We start from the raw sequence: 23,797 nt of genomic DNA, 5'->3' as shown, positions 1-23,797 counted from the left end.
TCTAATACCCGAGCAAATGCACAGGGTGTGTGTGTGTGTGTGTGTGTGGGGGGGGGGGGGATAATAAAGAGAAGAGGTTGGTGTGGATTCTGCTGAAATATGAGAAGAATCCAATCAATAAGAAACTGCAGGAATAAGTCTGTGAAGTAAGAGGATGACAGGAGAGATGTATGAGGAATGTGCAGGGAATGTGTAGAACAAAGGCTTCTCTCCTGCCCGTGGGCCCCCCACTCCTCCTATAAACAAATCATTGGGCATTGTATGTACTGCATTGTATGAGAGATGCACAATAGCTGGAACAAAGCCCTGTCACAAAGCAGATCGGGCTGCTGGGGTTCTGATGGGGGGACATTATAATTAAAATCACATTCCGAGGCCCTTGTGTTACTTTCATAGTGATGGGACTGCCGCACACACACAGGGAAATAGAGATAAAACAGCAAAATGGTAAAAGTCGGACTCCTGTGTGGCTCATACAAATCAATCTGCACTTTCCAAACAAACGCCCACGTACTGCGCAACACGGAGGAGCCAAGTAGAAAGACAAGCCTAGAATACAAGGGCTGCAACTCTGATTGGCTGACGATGGCTATATATCAATTCTATGTACATTGTCTGCACAGCGTTACATTTCTAATATCTATGGGAAGAATGAACTGCCATACTAACAAACGTTTCTTTCCCAGCCCCCAACCCTGAGCCCCTCTATATCTGTTGGAGCTAATTTACTTAAAGGAAAACTATACCCCCCAAACAATGTAGGTCTCTATAAAAAGATATTGCATAAAACAGCTCATATGTAAAGCCCTGCTTCAGGTAAATAACCATTTTCATAATAATATACTTTTCTAGTAGTATGTGCCATTGGGTAATCATAAATAGAAAATTGCCATTTTAAAAAATAAGGGCAGCCCCCTGGGATCGTAGGATTTACGGTGTACACAAACAAACCATCATACGTTAGGTCACATGAGCCAATTAACAGACAGAGTTCTGTCTTTTGCTTCAACACTTCTTCCTGTTACAGTTAGAGCTGCAGTATTTCTGGTCAGGTGATCTCTTCCTGTTACAGTTAGAGCTGCAGTATTTCTGGTCAGGTGATCTCTTCCTATTACAGTTAGAGCTGCAGTATTTCTGGTCAGGTGATCTCTGAGGCAGCACACAGACCATCATGAAATGGTGGCTCAAGGCAAGAGATGTAAAAGGGCAATATTTACTTAACTATTTATACCAGTTTGGTAAGCTTCTTTAATATGCCACTTAATTTGATATAAACTATCAAGTATTTATTTTGGGGGTATAGTTTAAATGCTATTGCAGATAAAAGGGCTGATGGGTCCCCTGGACAAATGAAGAAGGTGGTCATACACAGGCCAATAAAAGTGGACCTTAACGTGGGCCCAACAATCGGATCATAATGCAGGAGTATGGGCAGTAGGATCGTGGGACCACATCAACAAACAGATTCAGTCCGTGATCTGACGGCATTTGTAGCCCTGCCCGATCAATATCTGACCAACTTTCGCCCAGATATCGATCGTGGAAGCCTGTCGGAGGGCCTCATACGTGGGCCAATAAGCTGCCGACAGGCCGAGTCAGCAGCTTATTGGCCCATGTATGAGGCCCTCTCGCCAAACGAGTGGATCTCTCTGTGTATGGCCACCTTTAGAGGGATCCCCTCTTAGCAGCTCTTAATGACGTGGCCCTCCCCTAGGGCTGCCATGTTTCCCAAAAGGGGGGGGGGCGAGAACAAAAGGGGGTGGAGCCAATCAACATGCCACAAAAGGGGTGGAGCCACGTCGAGCAAAGGCCAGAAGGCTGAAAAAAGTAAGCGAATTGAGGGCGGGCCAAGGGCTTTTTTTAAGGGTATAACAAATTTACCGGCAACTACATTTTTACCGGCTAGGCCAGGTGGCAACCCTACCCTCCCCCTTTTAGTGCATTAAACCACACCCCCAGATATTGCTCTTGCTAAAGCCTATCTAACAAGGCTCACTTTTCATTCCAGCGCATCCCTTTGGGGTTAAAAGCGAGCAGCAAAACCATTACAATTCACTGACGTGTAATATGTCAATTAGTGAAGAGAAAAGTCGGATATTATTTTGCCGGTGGCTGAAAGGCTCCGTCGCCGTCACGCAGGGGACAAGAGACTCCTTATCCTACAGGCAAACTCACCGTCATGGATATAATTGGCTACAAAGGAAAAGCTCAGCTCATTGAACTGCTGCAATGTAATTATTCAGGGGCCTCTTACCCATCTACTGCCTATTTACTGTGAGAGTATAAAGTGGAGAGACAGTCGCTCTTATCTTACAGGACTGGAATAAAAGGACTGTTATTAATGTCACATTCTGCACAGGGAAGTGCCACACAAAGCCCAGCACTTAAAAGGAAGAGACCAACACGCGGGTTTAATTGGCTTCTATTATGGAGGGGGTGTCTCTGCACCAGAGATAATAAACCCCACAACCTCCGCTGTGGAAAAAGGAAGATCTGGGAGAATGAACAGCCCTGGTTCCTGTAGATCCCTTAGGATCATGGCACATGAGATGTATTCTCCCCCAGTGACTCCCCTGATCCCAGCAGCATTAATGGAAACTAATTAATGAAACGACTGGTCCCATTTCTATTTAAACTAATGAGTGGATTCTGGACAGGATTCGGGCCCTTCTCTGCTGGTTTGGAAACACCACGACCACTTGGTTCTTATCAATATGAGAGTTAAAGGGATATTTTTTTTCCAAAATGCATCAGTTAATAGCACTGCTCCAGCAAAATTCTGCATTGAAATCCGTTTCTCAAAAGAGCAAACAGTTTTTCTTATATTTAATTTTGAAACCTGACATGGGGCTAGACATATTGTCAGCTTCCCCCAGTCATGTGACTTAAAGTCCCCATACACGGGCCGATAAAAGCTGCCGACAGACCGAGTCGGGAGCTTATTGGCCCATGTGTGGGGCCCTCCGATGGCGAAAGTCGGGCAGATAGGACGCTCACCTGCACGGAACCTTTGTTCGGTCGGCCACCATTGTCCATTGCTGCTGGTTAGTGGAGACCTCAATGTAGTAGCTGTAACTGCGTTCGTCACAATCCCATAATAACAACCTGTAACAAGGGAACAGAACAATCAGAGGTTTGGGTATAGAAATCATAAAACCAATCAGCGGGCAATTACAGCATTAGATTGGCCAGTAACAGGCCCGGACTGGCAATCTGTGGGTTCTGGCAAATGCCAGAGGGGCTGCTGTATGGTTCCATAGAAAGTTACCATATAGTGGGCTGATAGGGGGCTGTTTGGGCCTCGGTACTTAGAATGGCAGGGCCTCTTTTGACTCCCAGTCCAGGCTTGGCCAGTAAGCAGGGCACTATTTGGATTAGACCAGCTTTTAGTCAAACCAGTAGAACAGAACCAACCTATAGCCAATCGGAACTTTTTATTCACAATTCAAAGAAAAAAAGAATACATTATTTCTAGCGGATTTTAGAGCAATAAGGGTATTTCTAAGGCGTCATGAACAAATAATGTCAGGGAACTCCAAGCGCAAAGACTGCTCGGTAGGACCTTATATGTACAGAGGTAACAGTGTTACCCCCGAAGAAGCATCACTGGTTTCCCCCAAGCTCCCGCCATGACAATGTATATTTATAGATGACAATGCAAATCTTGTAGAACAGGTTGGATGACCAAGCTGGTGGGGAGTCTCTCTTCCATTTGGTCTATAGGAGGTACCAGAAGAGAACGAGGGCAATGAATGCTACTGGTTATCTGGTTGAATTATTACTCCTGTAAGAGGCAAAGTCATTGATTTGCTGGCAGCACCATGAATTGGAAGGACTGGGATTCTCTGGGCCCTTAGTGGGACTGTAAAGGAGAACTTCTTCTGTCCAATGAAGAATGAAAAACAAAGGGCAAGTCAGACAATGTATATTGAGGGCATGTGGTGGTTACGCTGCTAGTCACAATAAGCCATGCTAATAAGAGATCAAAGAAACAGATCTTAAAAGTTCAGATGGAATCCAATCATTTCACAGCCATTAACCTAATGAACAGGATGTGTCACTCGGTTCTTATCTAAATCAGTAACAATCGGTTCTGCCCAGCCCTTTCCAACAGTGTATCGTATCTTCTCCATTCATTCCCTTGTGTTCCTTTGAAACAATCGCTGCCTCTAATGATCAAAGGAATCTTAATGAATTAAGTCTAATTAGCCGCTTGTTGGTATGGAAAGTATTTGCATAAAATGCGCTTTTTATTATCATTATTATAGAGAAAGTGAAACAATGAAACCTGCCCATCCCTTGAGGATCCCATTCCCATCCAGTTCTTTAAGCTGGCCATACACAGAAAGATCAGCTCGTTTAGCAATGTCGCCAAACGAGCGGATCTCTCCCCGATATGCCCACCTTGAGGTTGGCAATATCGGGCTTATCCGATCGTGGGCCCTATGGCCCAACGATCGGATCATAATTCACGGCATACGGGCAGTTGGATCGCAGGACCGCATCAACGAACAGATGCGGCCGCGGTCCAACTGGATTTTTAATCCTGCCCGATCGATAGCTGGCCGACTATCGACCAGATATCAGTTGGGGAAGCCCTCTGGAGGGCCACATACATGGGCAAATAAGCTGCCAACTCGGTCTGTCAGCAGCTTTTATCAGCCCGTGTATGGGGGCCTTTAGGGTCTCATCCCCTTCCCTTGGGGTCATAGTCCCATCTCATCCCCTTCCTGTCCCTTGGGGTTCCATTCCCATCCAGTTCCTTAGGGTCTTAGCCCCTTCCCTTGGGGTCATATTCCCATCTAGTTTCTTAGGGTCTCATCCCCTTCAAGTCCCTTGGGGTCTCATCCCCTTCCTGTCCCTTGGGGTCCCATTCCCACCCAGTTCCTTAGGGTCCCACCCCCTTCCCTAGGTACCCATTCCCACTCCTCAGTGTCTCAGATATGTATTTGTCAGCAGTGAGTGTCCATTGTGAATTATGGCCAATCAGCACTGAGAAAGATGGAATATGACCAAGGGGCTGGGCGGATTCATTTAACCATTTATATATCTCATATTTTCCCTGCCTCTGTTTTAGGGAAACTAAGACCTACTCAATATGAAAATGTTGTCCCTGCGGAGAAGGGTCCTACTAATTAGTGTGGGCCCAATGATTAGTAATGGTGGCCTTTATGCAGGGGTTGTGTAGTGACAAATTATCAGACTATGGAATTAAATAAAGGTTATGGTAGTACATTAGAGATCCGAGCAGATCTAACTTGGTAGAACCATGGCCTATACCCTGCCCAACAACCTATACCCACAACCCATATTTTTAGCTGTTTACCAACCCTACCACAACTTCTTTATTTACAATACCACCAACAGCAGTGACATCATGATATGTAGGACGTGCAATCGCTGTAGATGGGAAGTGATGTCATGCCAGGACACGGAGAGGTGAAACATAGAAAATAAGCTAATACTGCTACCCATGGGCCCACAGACCCACGCCCATCCCTACATTCACAAATCCTACTAGCCACCCACAAAATACTGGCATTAAATTGTACAAAAAGAAAGACACAATGAGTATTGAGATGAATCCTACAGTTACGGCTCTAGAACATTGATACAGTTTATAATGGGAAGTTTTACATTAAACAAGCAAGGCTTGTGCTCAGTAAAACAGACCCGTCTCCCCCACTGATATAATTAATGCAGCAGAAGAATTAGCAACAGAGCTGAAGTTTTGTTCCAATCTAAACGAGATGAACAGAAGAAGCCGTTGGGAGTTGTAAAAATGTGAAACGAGAGCCGGAGAGGAATATATTCTGCAAGAGTCGCTATCCCAGGCAGCGATCTGTCAGTTATCTCCATGAATATTCACACGTTCACATTAGGCAGAAGGGCCAATTTCCATGGCGTGTGCACTAATCCTCCCCAATATATTCTCAGCTCATGTCTGATGGGGGCACTGGAAACCTCTCCGCATGCAGGCGATACACACGATGTTACAAGATGATTACGTGTCAAGTGCAAATTCTCCTTCTTACAGTATGTCTTAGAATCTGTAGCTCTACAGACATGCTGAACTGCAGCACATAGTAATGACGGCCAATGGACTGCTAAAATGGGCCCTCATAATGCTTCTTGTAAGGGGATTATGAGACTACAGGAAAGCTGTGTCTGGGTACAATGGAGTCTAATGCAAGGCTGAAACTGCACAAAGAAAATGATTTTACATTAGACAAAAAAAAAAAGGACTAAGAAATACAGTAGGTCTACCCCCCATGCTAACGTAATGCCCTACAAGGAAAATTCAGAAGTAGAAGAGACAGTACCGGGGGCACAGACAGTGCCACTCTCACGGACATAACCTTGTTTTTTTTTTTTTTTGATTGACCAATCCGCTCCCGACCAATCAAAATGTATTAAAAAAATCAAATTTTCAAAACTCGGGTGAATAGAAATGACCAGAAAACTCGAATATAATTTGATTTGAGTTTTAGAAACCGATTCAAGTTTTTTCTCTGAAGAAAACTCGAATGTCAGGAAGGCTGCAAACAACTCCAAATTGATCCCAGAACGTCTCCCGTTAACTAAAAGAGCAATTTGGCAGGTTTTATGTGGCGAATAGTCGATTTCCAGTTCTTAAAGGGCCAGAGTACGCTAAATCTCAAAAATCGAATTTGAATTTCTAAAAAAGCTTGAATTGAATTTTAACAATTTGACAGTTTTGGCCATAATTTTTTTTTCGAAATTCTAGTTTTTAATTCGACCCTTGATAAATTTGCCCATAAGTGTTAGGCAGCTGTGAAGCTGTCACTTGCATAATATCCATCCCTATGTACAGAGTACGGTCAATTAGGCGCTTCTGAGAACTGGAAGGACTGCACTGCCTTACAGAACGAGCGCAAGGTGCACTCAACCATGACGCTTCATTAAGCACCGAAAAATCCATTTTCAAAGGCACCGGAGCTATAAGGCGCTTCTATTCATTTTAATAAGATTCTCAGGCGCCTAATGAGTCTGCCAACTTATGTCAATAAGAATGACAGCGGCTGCCAGACTTAATACTGCATCTGTTGTTGTAAATAGGGGCAGCCGGCAACTTCTCATGGTTCCTCTCCTTCCTTCCACTTGCACCAACGAACACCTCACTTGGGAATAGACTGATGATGTGGGAAAGGAAACAATGTGGATATTGAAATTCCTTTTGTTCCTACTTGAACCAGCATTTAGTTTTAGGATTGGCTGCTTTCTGAAGCCCAAGCATGTTCCTGTGAATATTGTGATGGTGTGATTGGTTACAGAATTAGATTATAGGCTCTTGAGGTCCTGGGAACATGTTCTGGGTAATGATCTGCTGGTTGACACGAAACCCATGGTGACCTGAGGGTTGACCACAAGTTGGACGGGTTCGGGTTGACTGCAAGTTGGGTGGGTTCGGGTTGACCACAAGTTGGACGGGTTCGGATTGACCAGAAGTTGGACGGGCTTGGGTTGACCACAAGTTGGATGGGTTTGGGTTGACCACAAGCTGGACGGGTTTGGGTTGACATTTGGACAACCGTTGTGTGTTAGGGTTGGATGCGGGTCAGACAGGGGAAGTCCACTCTTCCACTGCTCCTGAAGATTCCATGTCTTGGAACCAGAGGTGCACAAAGACGTAGAACAGATAAGCAAGAGGACGTGGATCGGGTGCGGGTTCTACAATGGCAACATTTTGTGGATTAGAGTTGGGTAAAGGTGTTGCAAGTAAGCGTCGGGTGTGAGCTGAGTTTTTCCTGACCCCACTTCACTATTCCTAAGGAGGATAAACCTGCCCCCTCATCAAAGGTGTAGAAACAAACATACAGTGGGGTCAATTACAAGACTTCCCAGCCAACATGGAGTCTATTGGAGTCTAGTCTATTAAAGGACAAAGTAAAGCCTACATTTTCCTACCATGTATATAAGTTGGGCACATCTTCCCCACCCAAGCCACATCATTTGTACTGCATATACCCACTCCGTTTGCCAGCTCCATCACATTTTTCTAAAACAAATAGCAGCTTTCCCCGGCTATTTTCTCTCTGACGCATCATCAGTAACATTGAGAGATGTATGCTGAAAAGTCCATGCAATGCAGAATGCAGGTTTACACAGGCACAGCATACTTTGATAATAAAGTTCTGCTGGGGTTGAGCAGTGTAATGGTTAAGCTGAGCTCAGGAGAGGTGGTTAGGAGAAAAAAATAGGATCAGACAGCTAGAGTTTCTATGGGAACCAGGAATGCTATATTTTCATTAGCTATAAGACTGGAGGGTGTGTTTAGTAATCTGAGCTGAGAAGAACTGAGTATGTTCATAAGTTAACAGCCAAAGCAAATTCCTGAGGGAGGGGGCAGAGTGGGTTAGAGGAGGAGAAGGATTTCTAAGTGATTAAGGGGATGCTGCAGCCAAACAGTTAACCTTTTATCAGAGTGGCAGTTATCTAAAGATTTCAAAGAGGCTGTTCATGGATTACATTTTTTTTACATGTTCTTTAATGGGTGCCAGGTTCGGCTGTGATATGTGTGCCCCAGGGTGGGCAACAGAAGTGCCATCTTGTATAAGGAATTCCTCCTCACCCACAGTTGGGAGTTGGCTCTGAGGACCCTCAGGAGACACAGTGGTTGGAGCAGACAACAGAAATGCTCTAAATTTATGCACTAAAACATAAATCGTTCCCCTTGCACTGACCCTTCTCCCCCAAGTGAAAGGCGAGGGGTGCAGAGTTGCACACAGAGGCCGGGATATTACACACCAGCTGCTATATGATGAAAGTTCAGCTCGTAAAAGCAAAGCGGAGAGATACATTTCTCTATTTACATTTATTACAATAGCACTTTTATCCCCGTTCTGCCTTAAAACTAAAAGGAAGACGGAAAGCTTTTTATGGGGCCACTTATTTCCTTCTGAATGTTTGATGTGAGCAAGTGCTGCCTCTAAATTCTACAGAACCGCTGAGCTGGAGCTAATGGACAGATTTGTTCTATAGCAAAAAAAAAAAAAAAAACCATGGTGGAACAAAAAATAAGGAAAGAGGTTTAACCTTTTCAACTTCCTTAATGGAGAATTCCGCCGAAAACGTCCCAGATTTTTTTCCTTTGGCTTTAATAAAAGGGATTTCATTCTAAATCTTATTTCTGTGTGATCGGATTAAGGACCGGTCCAATACTGCCCCATGGGTCAAACCATGGCTGAGCTTACAGGGCGCAGTCTGAATGTCCCAATCCTTGTGTTTGGGTCTATTCCCTCAATTCGTTCTGGTTCCCTTGTCTAAAAATTGTTGGTTTTTGGCTTCTGATAACATAGGAATTATCTTTCCTGGATCCGGCTGTCTGCCCAAACCTCTCAGCATTCGCCGAATATAAATGGTTAAAGGGGATGTATAGGCAAAAAAATAAAATCCCATTTTTCTTTAATGAAAGCCATGTTGATAGAAAAACATCACAGTATCATCATATTTAGATGTTTTTAATTTATTTGCCAAATTATTATTCGGGTTTTACAAGGCTAAAAACTGAACAGACATTTGAGACCCTGGTCTAAGAAAAAAATTAATTTTTCAGGTCAAAACCGAACAGGTGGCAACCCTAGGCCCTACAACAGTGCCCAAAGCATTGAAAGGGGCAGTCTAAAGGCAAATTAGGATCCAGTTTGAAAGAGAATATTTATACTGACTTGAATATAGAGTAAATGGAACAAGTCTATTACCTGTTTCATACATCTGATTTGCTTTCAGCAGAATGGGACCAAATAGTCTGAGAAGTTCTTGTCATAGAAATGAATGTACTGGAGAAATCTCAACAGCCTGTGGCTGTCAGGGCTGGACAGGTCTATGACTGTTGCTGTTTTCATTGCTGCATCTTCTTTCCCATTAAAGGGCATGTAAAGGCAAAAAAATAAAATCCCATTTTTACTTTCTTTAATGAAAAAGAAACGTATCTCCAATATACTTCAATTAAAAAATGTGTACCGTTTCTAAAAGAAACCTGACTGTATGCAGTGAAATTCTCCCTTCATTTACTGCTGTGGATAGGAATTGTCAGACGGTCCCTAACTGCTCTGCATGGAAACAATCACACTTATGAACAGCAGGGGGAGCCCCCGCCTTACTTCCCAGCCCTGCAGAACTCAAGCAGCTTTGTTTGTTTCCCTGTAGAGCAGTCGGCGACTGTGTAGAGATTTGTATTGGATTTTATTTTTGCCTTTACATCCCCTTTACTGTTTCCAACTCCAGCTGCAGGGACAAAGATCATGGAGCCAGATTTAAACAGATAAACTGGGATTCTATTTGGAGGATTATTTTGCTGCAGCCACTGGTTCTGCAGAGTTGGAGAAAGTTTGTATTAAACAATACAAAAAACTATAAAATCCACATTAGATTACATGAAAACACAGGACCCAGTGCAGTCTGTATATTCTGATTATTAATCAGTCTTGTTGTATCGGCTTCTGGCAGATATTATTTGACTTGTGCTGTTTTGATCATTTATGACAATCCCTAAGCAGCCCAGACCACACTGAGCATGTGCACAGTCTTGGTCTTGCAAAGATGTATAACAAAGTTACAAGATGGTGACCCCCTGTGGCCAACTTTGAAAGCATAAATCATTTGTTTGATTAGGCTTGTGGTGCAGTAAGTTCATGTTTATGTTTAGTATACAAAATACAGCATTTCTAGCCTTATTCTATTTTACACTTTAGTTCCCCTATCCATTAATCGGTTTATTCTGCAGTGGGCTCTAGTGGTACTGCAGGATCTCCCCAGCGTGTCTGTCTCACAGCAGTGTAACCATGGCAACTGCACGCCGGACAGTTATGGTTGGAGCCACAGATATGTCAGTTGAGAGGATGACGGTTAATATACAGTATCTGTATCTATAAAGCTCCCAGCCCTGTGCAGTGCATTAGTGTCTTTGTATCCATGTTCGGATGCTGAAGTGTCTGCATTAAATGATAATATTTCAGGAATAATGTCCTATATGTCTCTATAGTCCCACAAAGGGGGAAAAGCAACGTATGAGGAGGGTTATATCTAATACCCAGGGAGCGGAGGCCCAGATGGAATCCAAATTTAGGGGAACCATTCTAAAACCTCCTTTTATGTCATGTAAACAGACTGAGAAACTGAGAATATGATGCTGTTATTTGTCCTTTAAGTATATGGTCTCCCCTCTTAGGCCGTCACTTTCAAAGGGAAAGTTCACCTAAAACAGCAATAATTACAGTTGAGAAAAGTTTTAATGTTTTGCTTCCCCTTTTCTTTTCTGTCTCTAACGTGAAATTGAAATGAAAAAGTGGGTGCCCTGGTCCGTGACTGCCGGGCTGGATATTAACTGTTATTATGTATCACTTATCCTTATATGAACCCTGCCACTGAAAGGGTTAACGTGTTACATAGAAAGGGGTGGAGTCACAAAGGATGAAACTATTTAGCAGAGGGGTGCCAAGGGGCACGTAACCGTATGAAGAAGTGACGGCCAATAGGGAGCCTCTGTGAAGCGATTCTGATGTCATTGGTTATTACATTCTCCTTTATGGGGCCCCATCTCAGCCGCTTTCTCTTATTTAAATTTTAATGTTTTAAATGGCTTGAAAATGATGCAATTATTCCTCAATTACCCACTTGCAGCTCTGAGAGCCATTTATCTCTGGGAGACGTCCCATTCGCTGAAGCACATCAGTCACACGCTGCCCCGGGAGGGGGTTATTGTCTACACGTGATAAATAACTAAACTAAAGCAAAGGGGTTTGTCACAACCACAACACGACTCTCAGATCCTCCTGGTTCCACACCTGCACCTCTGAACTGGGACATCTGGATCATCACTGGGGGTATGGCAGACTAAAAGGCCATAAAACTATGACAGCATAGGTATTCCCCTGTACTAAGCACAATTCAGCAGGAACAGCCCCTACGTTTGCTCATAGTCTGTACAGAGAGATCCCATAAAACTCTCACATAGGTATTCCCTGTACTAAGCACAATTCAGCAGGAACAGTCCCTAAGTTTGCTCATAGTCTGTACAGAGAGATCCCATAAAACTATGGCAGCATAGGTATTCCCCTGTACTAAGCACAATTCAGCAGGAACAGTCCCTAAATTTGCTCATAGTCTGTACAGAGAGATCCCATAAAACTATGGCAGCATAGGTATTCCCTGTACTAAGCACAATTCAGCAGGAACAGTCCCCTAAGTTTGCTCATAGTCTGTACAGAGAGATCCCATAAAACTATGGCAGCATAGGTATTCCCTGTACTAAGCACAATTTAGCAGGAACAGTCCCTAAATTTGCTCATAGTCTGTACAGAGAGATAGCACAACAGTATGCCAGAGTACAGTAGGTATCCCTATTCGTACAGTTCTAAAAATAATCCTAATATATCCCAGCAAGGAGGGCCTAAAGACTATCAAGGAACAAAATGCTACAAATAAGAACAGATAGGCTGATATTTATGTAGCACAGTTTAATCCAAAGGGCAAGAGCTGCTAAACAGCGCCTCCTGTAGGAACTTTGGAAACTCTGCAGGTTTCTCTATTCCTCACTGCCTGGCCTGTCACTGCTGCTGTGGCTGTTCTGGGCTCTCTGCTAAAAGCCAATTACGTTAGAAATGTTGTTTCTTTTTCTGGCTGTTCAGTGCAGAGAAAAAGGGGACTTTCCAGTACAAACGAGGGACTGCAGGTTGAGCTGTCAAAAGAGGGACTGTCCCTCTAAAAACAGGACAGTTGGGAGGTATGTTTCTATGTGTCGTGCGCTACGTCACACTGCCCCACTTTATACGCAAATGCATTGTGGGTATTTTATTTGTACTTAATTTAATAAATTAGTGAATAGGCACATTTGTTTTTGTTGGAAAACAAATGAAAGAAGATTAATTTAACTGTTTCAGACCTGCAGTCTGTCAGCAGTTAACCAGGAAGAGCACTGTCACTCTCACACTACAGCATTACTCTCACTCACTCTCATACTACAGCATTACTCTCACTCACTCTCATACTACAGCATCACTCTCACTCACTGTCATACTGTAGCATTACTCTAACTTTAATACAGTAGCATTACTCTTACTAACTCTCATACTACAGCATTACTCTCACTCTCATACTACAGCATTACTCTCACTCACTCTCATACTACAGCATTACGCTCACTCATTCTCATGCTGTAACATTACTCTAACTTTAATACTGTAGCATTACTCTCACTCTCATACTACAGCATTACTCTCACTCTCATACTACAGCATTACTCTCACTCACTGTCATACTGTAGCATTACTCTAACTTTAATACAGTAGCATTACTCTTACTAACTCCCATACTACAGCATTACTCTCACTCTCATACTACAGCATTACTCTCACTCACTCTCATACTACAGCATTACGCTCACTCATTCTCATGCTGTAACATTACTCTAACTTTAATACTGTAGCATTACTCTCACTCTCATACTACAGCATTACTCTCACTCTCATACTACAGCATTACTCTCACTCACTGTCATACTGTAGCATTACTCTAACTTTAATACAGTAGCATTACTCTTACTAACTCCCATACTACAGCATTACTCTCACTCATTCTCATGCTGTAGCATTACTCTAACTTTAATACTGTAGCATTACTCTCGCTCACTCTCATACTACAGCATTACTCTCACTCACTGTCATACTGTAGCATTACTCTAACTTTAATACAGTAGCATTACTCTTACTAACTCCCATACTACAGCATTACTCTCACTCATTCTCATGCTGGAGCATTACTTTAACTTTAATACTGTAGCATTACTCTCACCCACTCTCATACTACAGCATTACTCTCACTCATTCTCATGCTGTAGCATTACTCTAACTTTAATACTGTAGCATTACTCTCACTCACTCTCATACTACAGCATTACTCTCACTCACTGTCATACTGTAGCATTACTCTAACTTTAATACAGTAGCATTACTCTTACTAACTCTCATGCTGTAGCATTACTCTAACTTTAATACTGTAACATTACTCTCACTGGCTCTCATATTATAGCATCACTCACACTCAGGCCTAATCATATCTAGACAGTAGGGTGAAGCAATGCACAAGTGAGTGAAAGTCCTCAGATGTAATTAATCACAGCCCCCTCTGCCAAACCACCCCCATAGGAACTGCCATCACATAAGGATATTTACTCTGTGTAAAAGAGAAATGTGCCCAAAAAATGCCCTTTCCCTGCTAAGTCTTGTTTGGAGCCAAGTGGGACAAATTGTTAATTTAGATAATTGATCCCTGATTGACTGTAACTCATGTGTTTATTTATGTTTAAGCAGTGGAACCCTAAATACAGACACTGGGTTCAATTTATTCTAGAGAGCGGAGAGGCAGAATGAAATCCATAGAAGGGTCAGACACAATCTCACACACAAATCTGGTTTGTTATCTGCACAATTATGTTTAGTTGCAGTTATTTCTGTGCTATGAATATATTTATATATGAATATTCTGATTTGCTATAGGTTGTTGCTAACTCCACCCACAAGCTGGTCCCACCCAGAGCAGGACTTACCTTACAGATGTAAATAGGTCAATGGACTTACCTGATGGATCCGATCATAAAGGGCTGAGCGAGCTGAACCACAATGGCGCCACTGCCCAGTTGGTGACAAGTGTAGCCGGAATCCCAGTCGTAATTTCTTGTATCCCCGTTCAGCAGGGCGTTTCTGCTTCGGCTCACTCCCTCGATCACGCTGGCGCACTCTGTGATGGTGGCGACGTTCTCTGCGGGAACTACAATGATTGGCCAGTGAGTAAACTCAAATCCAAAGTCATACACAGGCAAGCACATAAACATATTTATTGAAAAAAGTACCCCCTATTGTAAATTATAAGGATATTATAAGTTACCGAGAAGTTTCATGACCTGTTTTTATACAGGTCATGGAACTGCGAGGTAACTTCTAATATCCTCATATTTTGCAGCAGGGGGTACTTTATTTATTATAATACACAAGTTTTAGTGAGTCAAGTGAAGGAAATGACATCAGAACTCACCGTTTATAACTGATGACATCAGTAGTGCGACCGTTTCAAAGTGAAATGACATTATCGATCACTTCTGTTAGTCCTTTTACGCTTAGGCTAATTTGAATAGGGCGGGTACATTAAAGTCTTTATTAGAGATGAATGAAGTGGCCACTTTTTATTACAAATGTCCAAGGAATCATAATAAAGACAAAAGAGAGCCTCTAATTCCCTACATACGAGCCCATCCTAAATTGAATGTTCCATGACCCTCAAATGTCTGGGGAAAATGTTAACACATAAAAGTTTAATAGTCAGGACTTTTGCAGTAAATCCCGCTTAAAAAAAGGACAGGATATGATGTCACTGACATAAGATGCAGCTTCATTTTAGCAGTTTGCCTGGTCTAAGGTGGCAAAGTCAACTCTGGCGTAAGAGGTAACGTTCAGTAATGACCGTTCCCCAGAGCAAAAAAATCGTCTGCCGATAGAGTGTGAACGAAGACTAGCGACGGATCCGTTCACTAACGAATTGTCCTCTACGGCTGTTAGTAAATTGAAGATGATCCTGCGGATGGGATTTCTGGCGAATTGACACTATTGTTGGCCACTTTAGTGAATCTGTCCCAAAGATGGCAGTACATACTTCATAGGGCTTTTTGTATTGGTTCATTTTCTCCTGTATCAGTCCCTTCCCAGGTAAGGGCCCTATCTCACACAAACACTAGCGGCAGGTTTTTCCAGAGCCAATTAACTAATCTGTATGTATCTGGAGTGTGGGGGAAAACCAAGGAGCCTTTGGGAACTCAAACAGACATAGGGAGAACATAAAAACACTCCGAGCAGATAGTGTCCTATCTGGGTGCTGCAAATTCCTTATACCCCACAATGAGCCAATTTGTAAGGAAGGGAGGGCCATATATGCAATAGCACATTGAGGGGTAACTATGCCTCCCCACAGCCTTAAAGGGATAACACTCTTCTCAATTGGGAACACAGAAACAAATAGGATGGGATCTTTCTTACCTATCAACCCATTCTCCAAGGTGAAGCTTTTGTTGGTATACATGCACTCAAAGGCCACCAGGTGGAAAACCTTGTTGACTGTGTTGTGTGTCCCCACAATTCGGATATACCTGAGAGGGCGAGACAATAAAAACAGTGTTCAACCATCATCTCATGACAAACAAGCATGGCAAACGCTTCAACGTGTACAGTAGTTCCGCTTGAAACCATTTTTTTAGTAGGATGTAGCAATATTTTCCCAGAATGCCAATAATCGTTAGAATGGAATATGTTGTAATAAAAAAGGAGATGTGATTGGACCCTCTTAACAATTCTTCTATTTATTTGAAATACTGAATCACACTGCTAAGTTAAAGGACAAGTGATTGGAATCTATGATAAAGCAATGGCAAGATCATCTGTGTTTGATTTATGTGTACTATGTATGGGAGCAAAGGGTAAGGGTATAAAACCCCAGAGCACACAGCAGGGTAAATACATTGCCAATTTCATATACTATAAGGGTGGTACAGAAAACTTCAAAAGAACGTGGACAATTTCAAGACTGCAGGTTAATCTCCAAAGATATTAATGTTCCTGTGCCCTCTGAGCCGCGGGGAGAGACTTGATAAACACCTAGACAGATTCAAGAGGACCTTCAAGCCCTTGGTGTTTCAGCCAGAAACATGTTGCAACGCTAATAAAGAAAGCAGAATAAAGTACTTATGTTATGCAATCCTCCCTACGCCTCTAACGATTATTGGCATATACTTGTGATTGTCTAGAGGTGGTGGAAACTGTATGGAAATGATGAGAAACTTTGACTGATGTTCCTCCAAACCCACATGGAGCAGCCAAAGACTTGATGAAGTCCACCAATTGTCTCCAGTAAATACATTCTGTATCACTCTTAGAATCTCACTGTGAGTGCTTCATGTGCATCTTCAGCTGTGCAAATATCACGAGTGACTTTATCAAAGGTCATTAAGGATCCCAGATGCTAATGACCAATAACATGGCATCTCTGAAGGCTATGTGTCTCTGTGATTGCTAATTAGATGAATGGGACAGATATAACGATCTGCAAGCTCTAACTCATCAGAGCAGTTGTAGCGTCTCACGCTATTCTAATGAAAGTTAGATTTTCCCCCTCAATGTCGTTGAGAAAACTTAGATAATGCTCATTAAAATCTTGTAACAAGGGCATCTCAAGCAGAAGGTACCGTTACTCTCATAGGAGGGCATTACCAACCAACACAGAACTCTTCCCCAGCTCTAAAGCCCATCAGAGCTCCCCACCAGATGGAAGGTAATTAAAACTTAACGACAAAGTGGCAGGTTTGCAACAAATTGACCCTCTTTGAAGTGCACGAGTGCTGGAGGCGCAGGTAAAGCTTGGCACATCCAATCTACTTTCAAGGAGGGGAAAAAATTGCAGAAAATATTCTTGATTAAAGCCAATACTTCATTATTTATAGACAATATGTTTTCGGCCTTCTGATGTCCCCAAACCAATGAAGGAGGTGAGAAATCCGTCAGCTGAAATGATAATTGAATGAAAATGAAATGGTACTGAATATGGGCACCGTGTTGGTTAAAATGCCCTATGTTCCATGCTTTAAACTTTCCCCCATTGTGCAGCAGCAAGAAAATCAAAGGTGGGCACTACAGGGCAGAATAAACTGCTGGGGTATCACATGGCACTAGAAACGATGTCAGTAATTTGCATAATCAGGTAGAACCTTATAGCATATGGAGGCCCCCGTCTTAAGCAGTTAGAGGCAAGTACATACTCCTGGCAGTCTAAAACTGGAAAGGCAGAAAGGGAAGAGTGAGAAGGGGAACAAAGGATGGATGAAAGGCAGACGAATGGAGGAACAGATGGAGATGGAGAGATCACTAATTATTTAGGAACCCTTTTCTCCCGGTGGGCCCAAGTAATTATCTGCTGGACTTTTTTTGTGACACCAGAGGATAAAGTGACTTTCGGAAGGTTGGATAAAAGAACTGACGGTAGGTTCTAACCAGACCTGATCGAGTGAGACTTATGAGTAGAGGGACAGAGAGGTTTATGGTGATGAAGTGCTCATGGATATACCCAAGAGTTCAAAGTAATCTCCTCAGTGCAGTGAGCCAAGCATCTTTGCAATTGGATTTTTATTAATTTTAAGAATGATTTAAGTTTGATTTTTTCAAGTTGAAACTTAGTGCTGTTTGGTTGTTAGGAAAAGACACAGAGGCAACCAATAGCAGAGATTGGGAATGCAGATTTGTATTGCTAATTGCACTGTTTGTGTTTATATTCACCAGGCCTACTAAAGTGATCTTGCCCTACCATCACTATTATGTAACTACCTCCAGCATGACCCACGACCCTCCTCTTCTCCTACTTCAGTCATCTATCCTGACTGTCGACATCTTGCCCTACTATCTATCCATTTTGCCCTACTGTCACTATCTTTTTCTAGTGTCTCCATCATGTTTAATGACTCCAGCATGACCTAATATCCCAATATACTACTTCTATTGCCATCTTGCTCTACTGGTTCCACCATGCCTAAAACTTTCCATCTTGCTTGATGATATACTTGATATATAACCTCCATCTTCTCCTACGTTTGCCATCTTGCACAGCTGCCACCATTATATTCTGGTACCTCTTGCCCTACTGTCTCCATTTATCTTGCCTGATTGTCACTATTAGTTTCGGCTGCCTCCATCTTGCCCTACTTTCTACAGTATAACCTTCTATCCCCATCTTCTCCTACTCTTGCCACCTTGCTCTACTGGTTTCACCATGCCCAAAAGTTTCTCTCTTTCTCAATTATATACTTGATATAGAACCTCCATCTTCTCCTACTTTTGCCATCTTGTGCTGCAGCCACCATTATATTCCGGAACATCTATGTTGTCCTAGTGCTCCATCTTGTCCTACTTTAACTATTTTGATCAACTTCTGCTAACTGGTCCAACTGTCTTTTATCTTGCAATACTGTGGCCATTTTACGAACTTGATATGCAGTGTCCAACCTAAAACTGCTTCTCTGCAAATCCCATGAGATGTGGGGTCCCAGTCAGTTGCCCTTTTTTGGATTCACCTCAGCCCAACTCCGATCTCAGAGGCTTTCACCACTGACAGGAATTTATAGTACGCTTGCTATGAGTTTGCACTGCAGAGAGCGAGCAAGTTCTGTAATGAGACAAAGCAGGGAAATCAGATGGGTTGGAGCCGGGAATATAAGGCTTGAAAGCTGGAGGAGCAGTTGATCTGCTTGGCATGCCCGAGTGCTATTGCCTGAATAAGTAGCTGTGATGCCGGAGAGTTGCTGGTCCCCTGGGGATAGACATCTTGATGAGGGCCAGATGGGAAGTGACATTTGTTAGTGAATCACTTTTTTTTTTGTTTCTTTTTTATTGGAAGTTGTATAATGGCAGCTTGGAAAGATCCTCTGCACAAGGACATGATGCTACTAACCTTGCCTTGTCTTTCACCCACACACACACAACTCTATCAGCCTCTGGAACAACTACAGGAGTCATTCATTCCATGCTAAAATGAGCAGATTGGCTGTGGGTGCAGGATACCGTATATACTCGTGTATAAGCCGACCCGAGTATAAGCCGAGGTACCTAATTTTACCTACAAAAACTGGGAAAACGTATTGACTCTTGTATAAACCTAGGGTGAGAAATGCAGCAGCTACTGGTAATTTTCCTCCCATGCTACATATGGAAAAACAAGCAGTCCTCTCCATATATATTTAAATAGCAATTCCATGCACTTTATTCTACACACAGCCCAAAAGACTGAGGCCAAAGCAGTGGCACAGACAGATTACACAGTGCTGGGAGTTGTAGTACATATAGGCCATAGGGTGAGGATGCCTGCTCCAGCAGTTCACAGCAAGGGAGAATACAGTAGGTGAATAACTTACATCCATGCAGTAGAGGAAAGGGAGGGAGGTGAGGGCACGGTGTAGGCTTTCCAGGAGATGACTGCAATGAATCCAGCAGAAAATCATTGGCTTATACGTTCCTTAGTAGATACACTTTTGTTGCCTGTCATTCCCTTTTTAATAAGGCAGCTCCCTCATTGCGCAGCATAAAGTGTTCCTTGCAGCTGCATTGACGCTGCACAGCAACATGATGGGGCTTGCTGTTATTATTTGCCCTGCAGGGGTACGAGCCAATCGAACAGCCTAAGCGATCGCAATCGAACAAGCTAAGCGATCCGCCCTTCCCTGACGTGCGGCTGACGGCGGGACTGAGTGATGACAGACGTCGTCGTAGGCAGTCAATCACGGGTCGCTAAGGAGCGGCTCTTCGAGTAGAGGGCGGTGCTATAGGAGGCTGCTGTGCTAGGAGATGCGCATAATCAGGAAGTGTGCGAGCTGCCGGGGGAACGTCGCGTTGATCAACTAGGTACCGTAATGACCCGAGTATAAGCCGAGGTAGACTTTTTCAGCTTATTTTGGCTGCTGAAAAACTCGGCTTATACTCGAGTATATACGGTAATGTTTCTGGTTTATATATCTGTATAAATAGGCCCGTGCAATAAACTCTCTACGGCTTTCACAATGTTATTTCACAATGTGATGATTGATACCGTGGGATTCTCTGTGTTGACAGATACAGTAGATTGTTTCAAGGAAGGATGGATGCCTTTTTTAATAAGTGAAAAACCAAGGGGATTAATATTGTAGATCCAGGAACTGCTGCAGTGTTTATTTAAAGAGTATGAGGCAGGAGGGTTCCGAAAAGCATCCCAGGGGCATCATTTCTGCTGAAGGTCCTTGAGCTGCACATCCTGAACTAGAGCTGGTGGCAATGTGAGGGTGGGATAGAATAGACATATACAAATCCAATGGCTAAGATGCAATGATCCCAGTTTAATGATGCAGTGTACATGGGAAGAAGTTTTCACATAGGTAGCTGCTATGTTTAAAGGGCATGTAAACTCTGAAATAGAATAAGGCTAGAAATGCTGTATTTTGTATACTAAATATAAACATGAACTTACTGCACCACAAGCCTAATCAAACAAATAATTTATGCTTTCAAAGTTGGCTACAGGGGGTCACCATCTTGTAACTTTGTTAAACATCTTTGCAAGACTAAGACTGTGCACATGCTCAGTGTGGTCTGTGCTGCTTAGGGATCGTCATAAACAAAGCTGCTTGAGTTCTGCATGGCTGGGAAGTAAGGCGGGGGCTCCCCCTGCTGTTCATAAGTATGATTGTTTCCCTGCTCAGCAGTTAGGGACTGTCTGACAATTCCTATCCACAGCAGTAAATGAAGGGAGAATTTCACTGCATACAGTCAGGTTTCTTATAAAAACGGTACACATTTTTAGGTTTCTTTTTCATTAAAGAAAGTAAAAATAGGATATAATTTTTTTGACTTTACATGCCCTTTAAGTCCTACAGTTTTGGAGATAAAGCCCTGCAATTCATTGACTGTTTAGAGCTACATTGCCACCTAGTGTCCCTGACAGAACATAAGAATTTATAGCGAGAAAACATTCCCATGGTCACAAAGTCATGAGCAGCAGTAACTGAGTAGCACCAACTATTCTGGCAGAATTAGACTGTGTCACCCCCATGAAGTACCAACCGACCAACTGCAACTCTTCTCCGTGCATTAAAGCTGCAGATATCAATGAAAGGATTAGAGATAATGTGTATTTGGGTAGGGGTTGTGGGGCCCTGCTCCTAAATATCAGCTTTGTGAATCTCCTGCATTAGCACATTTATATAAATAGCCAGCGCTCACCAGAGGATAATAAATGTGAGGATGCATCTGACTTGGCAGCTTCTTTCTGTGTCATCCCCATTTGTGCTGTCACAGGGGGTTATGATGCACCTTTAAGTGTTGTGCTGGTTCCTCTGGGCTCACATTGACTTTACAACATTCAGGCGCTAAGAAGCAAATCCCAGTCCGGCAGGAGGTATTTTGGGAGAAGGGCGACTGGATGATGCCACAATGTGCTGAGTGCTCATGATGAGTGGGGAAGTCAATTATTCATTAGAGTCATAGCCAGGGGTCGTGAAGTCTGAGGCACCTCAGAGGGAAGCAACAGAGAGAAACGAAAAGGGGAGATGTGCTACTTGGCACCTTTAATGACACTCGTCTGCCGCAGGGAGCCCTGGATAAACAATTTCTGCTTCATTTCCCATACTCATGGCACCAAGCAAGCAGCACTCTATCAATATATACACACACACAAACTTGTGAACCATTTAACATTTTCTATATTTTTATATAAATGTGACCTAAAACATCATCATCAAACAAGTCCTAAAAGAAAGCCTAGTTAAAGGAGTGGGTCACCTTTAAATTAACTTTAGTATGTTATAGAACAACCAATTCTAAGCAACTTCTTAATTGGTCTTCATTATTTATTCTTAATAGTTTTTTAATTTTTTTCTTCTGACTCTTTTCCAGCTTTCAAATGGGGGTCACTGACCCTATCTAATAACAAATGCTCTGTAAGTCTACAAATGTATTGTTTTTGCTATTGTTGTCACTCATCTTTCTATTCAGGCCCTCTACTATACACATTCCAGTTTCTTATTCAAATCAATGCATGGTTGCTATGAAATTGCAAACTGGAGAACTGCTGAACAAAAAGCGAAATAACTGCGTGTGGCAAAAGTAAATGAATCCGTAGGATTATCATATAATTTGAAGATGAAATCAGAGTCTGGTGTTCCACCAACATCCAAGAGCTGAAGCTGTTCTGTATGGAGGAATGGGCTACAAATCCTCAATATTTCGTTGCAGTTATTGCTGCACAAGGGGATCACACCAAATACTGAGCAAAAGTGAATAAGGATTCACTTACTCTTGTCACACGCAGATATTATTGTTATTGGATCATTTTTTTCAATACACATGGCCAAATACAATCATTTGTGTTTCATTTGTAACTAGGGTTTCTTCATCTACTTTTAAGACTTGATTGAAAATCAGATGATGTTTTAAGTCACATTCATACAAAAATATAGAACATTTTAAAGGGTTCCCCAACTTCAAGCACCACTGTATAAATATTCTGCTTCTGTGGGTTAGATCAGCACCCCTGGAACTATAGCAGGGTGACTGTTACCCCAATGTTTCTATATATCTGTAACCTTGTTATGAGCTAAGGGGACCCAGTCTGAAGGTCAGTTAGGGGGAGATTTGGGGTGAGTGCTTATTTGTGCCCTGGGTACCCCTGGAACTATAGCAGGGTGACACCCCAATGTTTCTATATATCTGTAACCTTGTTATGAGCTAAGGGGGCCCAGTCTGAAGGCCAGTTAGGGGGAGATTTGGGGTGAGTGTTTATTTGTACCCTGGGTACCCCTGGAACTATAGCAGGGTGACGGTTACCCCAATGTTTCTATATATCTGTAACCTTGTTATAAGCTAAGGGGGTTTGGCCTGAAGTCAAGTTAGGGAGATTTGGGGTGAGTGTTTATTTGTACCCTGGGTACCCCTGGAACTATAGCAGGGTGACGGTTACCCCAATGTTTCTATATATCTGTAACCTTGTTATGAGCTAAGGGGGCCCAGTCTGAAGGCCAGTTAGGGGGAGATTTGGGGTGAGTGTTTATTTGTACCCTGGGTACCCCTGGAACTATAGCAGGGTGACGGTTACCCCAATGTTTCTATATATCTGTAACCTTGTTATAAGCTAAGGGGGTTTGGCCTGAAGTCAAGTTAGGGAGATTTGGGGTGAGTGTTTATTTGTACCCTGGGTACCCCTGGAACTATAGCAGGGTGACGGT

At 42.8% G+C, this 23,797-nt stretch overlaps 1 protein-coding gene across 2 annotated transcripts in view; it reads right to left on the bottom strand.

Moving 5' to 3' along the window:
• btbd9.S (BTB (POZ) domain containing 9 S homeolog) overlaps positions 1 to 23,797 on the bottom strand; it is a 61,110-nt gene that overhangs the window by 12,378 nt on the left and 24,935 nt on the right. For both annotated transcript variants that reach the window (XM_018264893.2, XM_018264894.2), the window contains exons 7-9: positions 16,047 to 16,156; positions 14,598 to 14,787; positions 2,998 to 3,105 (exon numbers count right to left, since the gene is read on the bottom strand). In XM_018264893.2, the coding sequence (XP_018120382.1) occupies positions 2,998 to 3,105; positions 14,598 to 14,787; positions 16,047 to 16,156 (408 nt within the window). The remainder of the gene's footprint in view (positions 1 to 2,997; positions 3,106 to 14,597; positions 14,788 to 16,046; positions 16,157 to 23,797) is intronic.

This window comes from Xenopus laevis, chromosome 5S, assembly GCF_017654675.1.
Source record: "Xenopus laevis strain J_2021 chromosome 5S, Xenopus_laevis_v10.1, whole genome shotgun sequence".
Taxonomy (NCBI): domain Eukaryota; kingdom Metazoa; phylum Chordata; class Amphibia; order Anura; family Pipidae; genus Xenopus; species Xenopus laevis.
The sequence above is the reverse complement of the archived record's forward strand: the minus strand, read 5'-3'. Positions and strand labels throughout refer to the sequence as shown.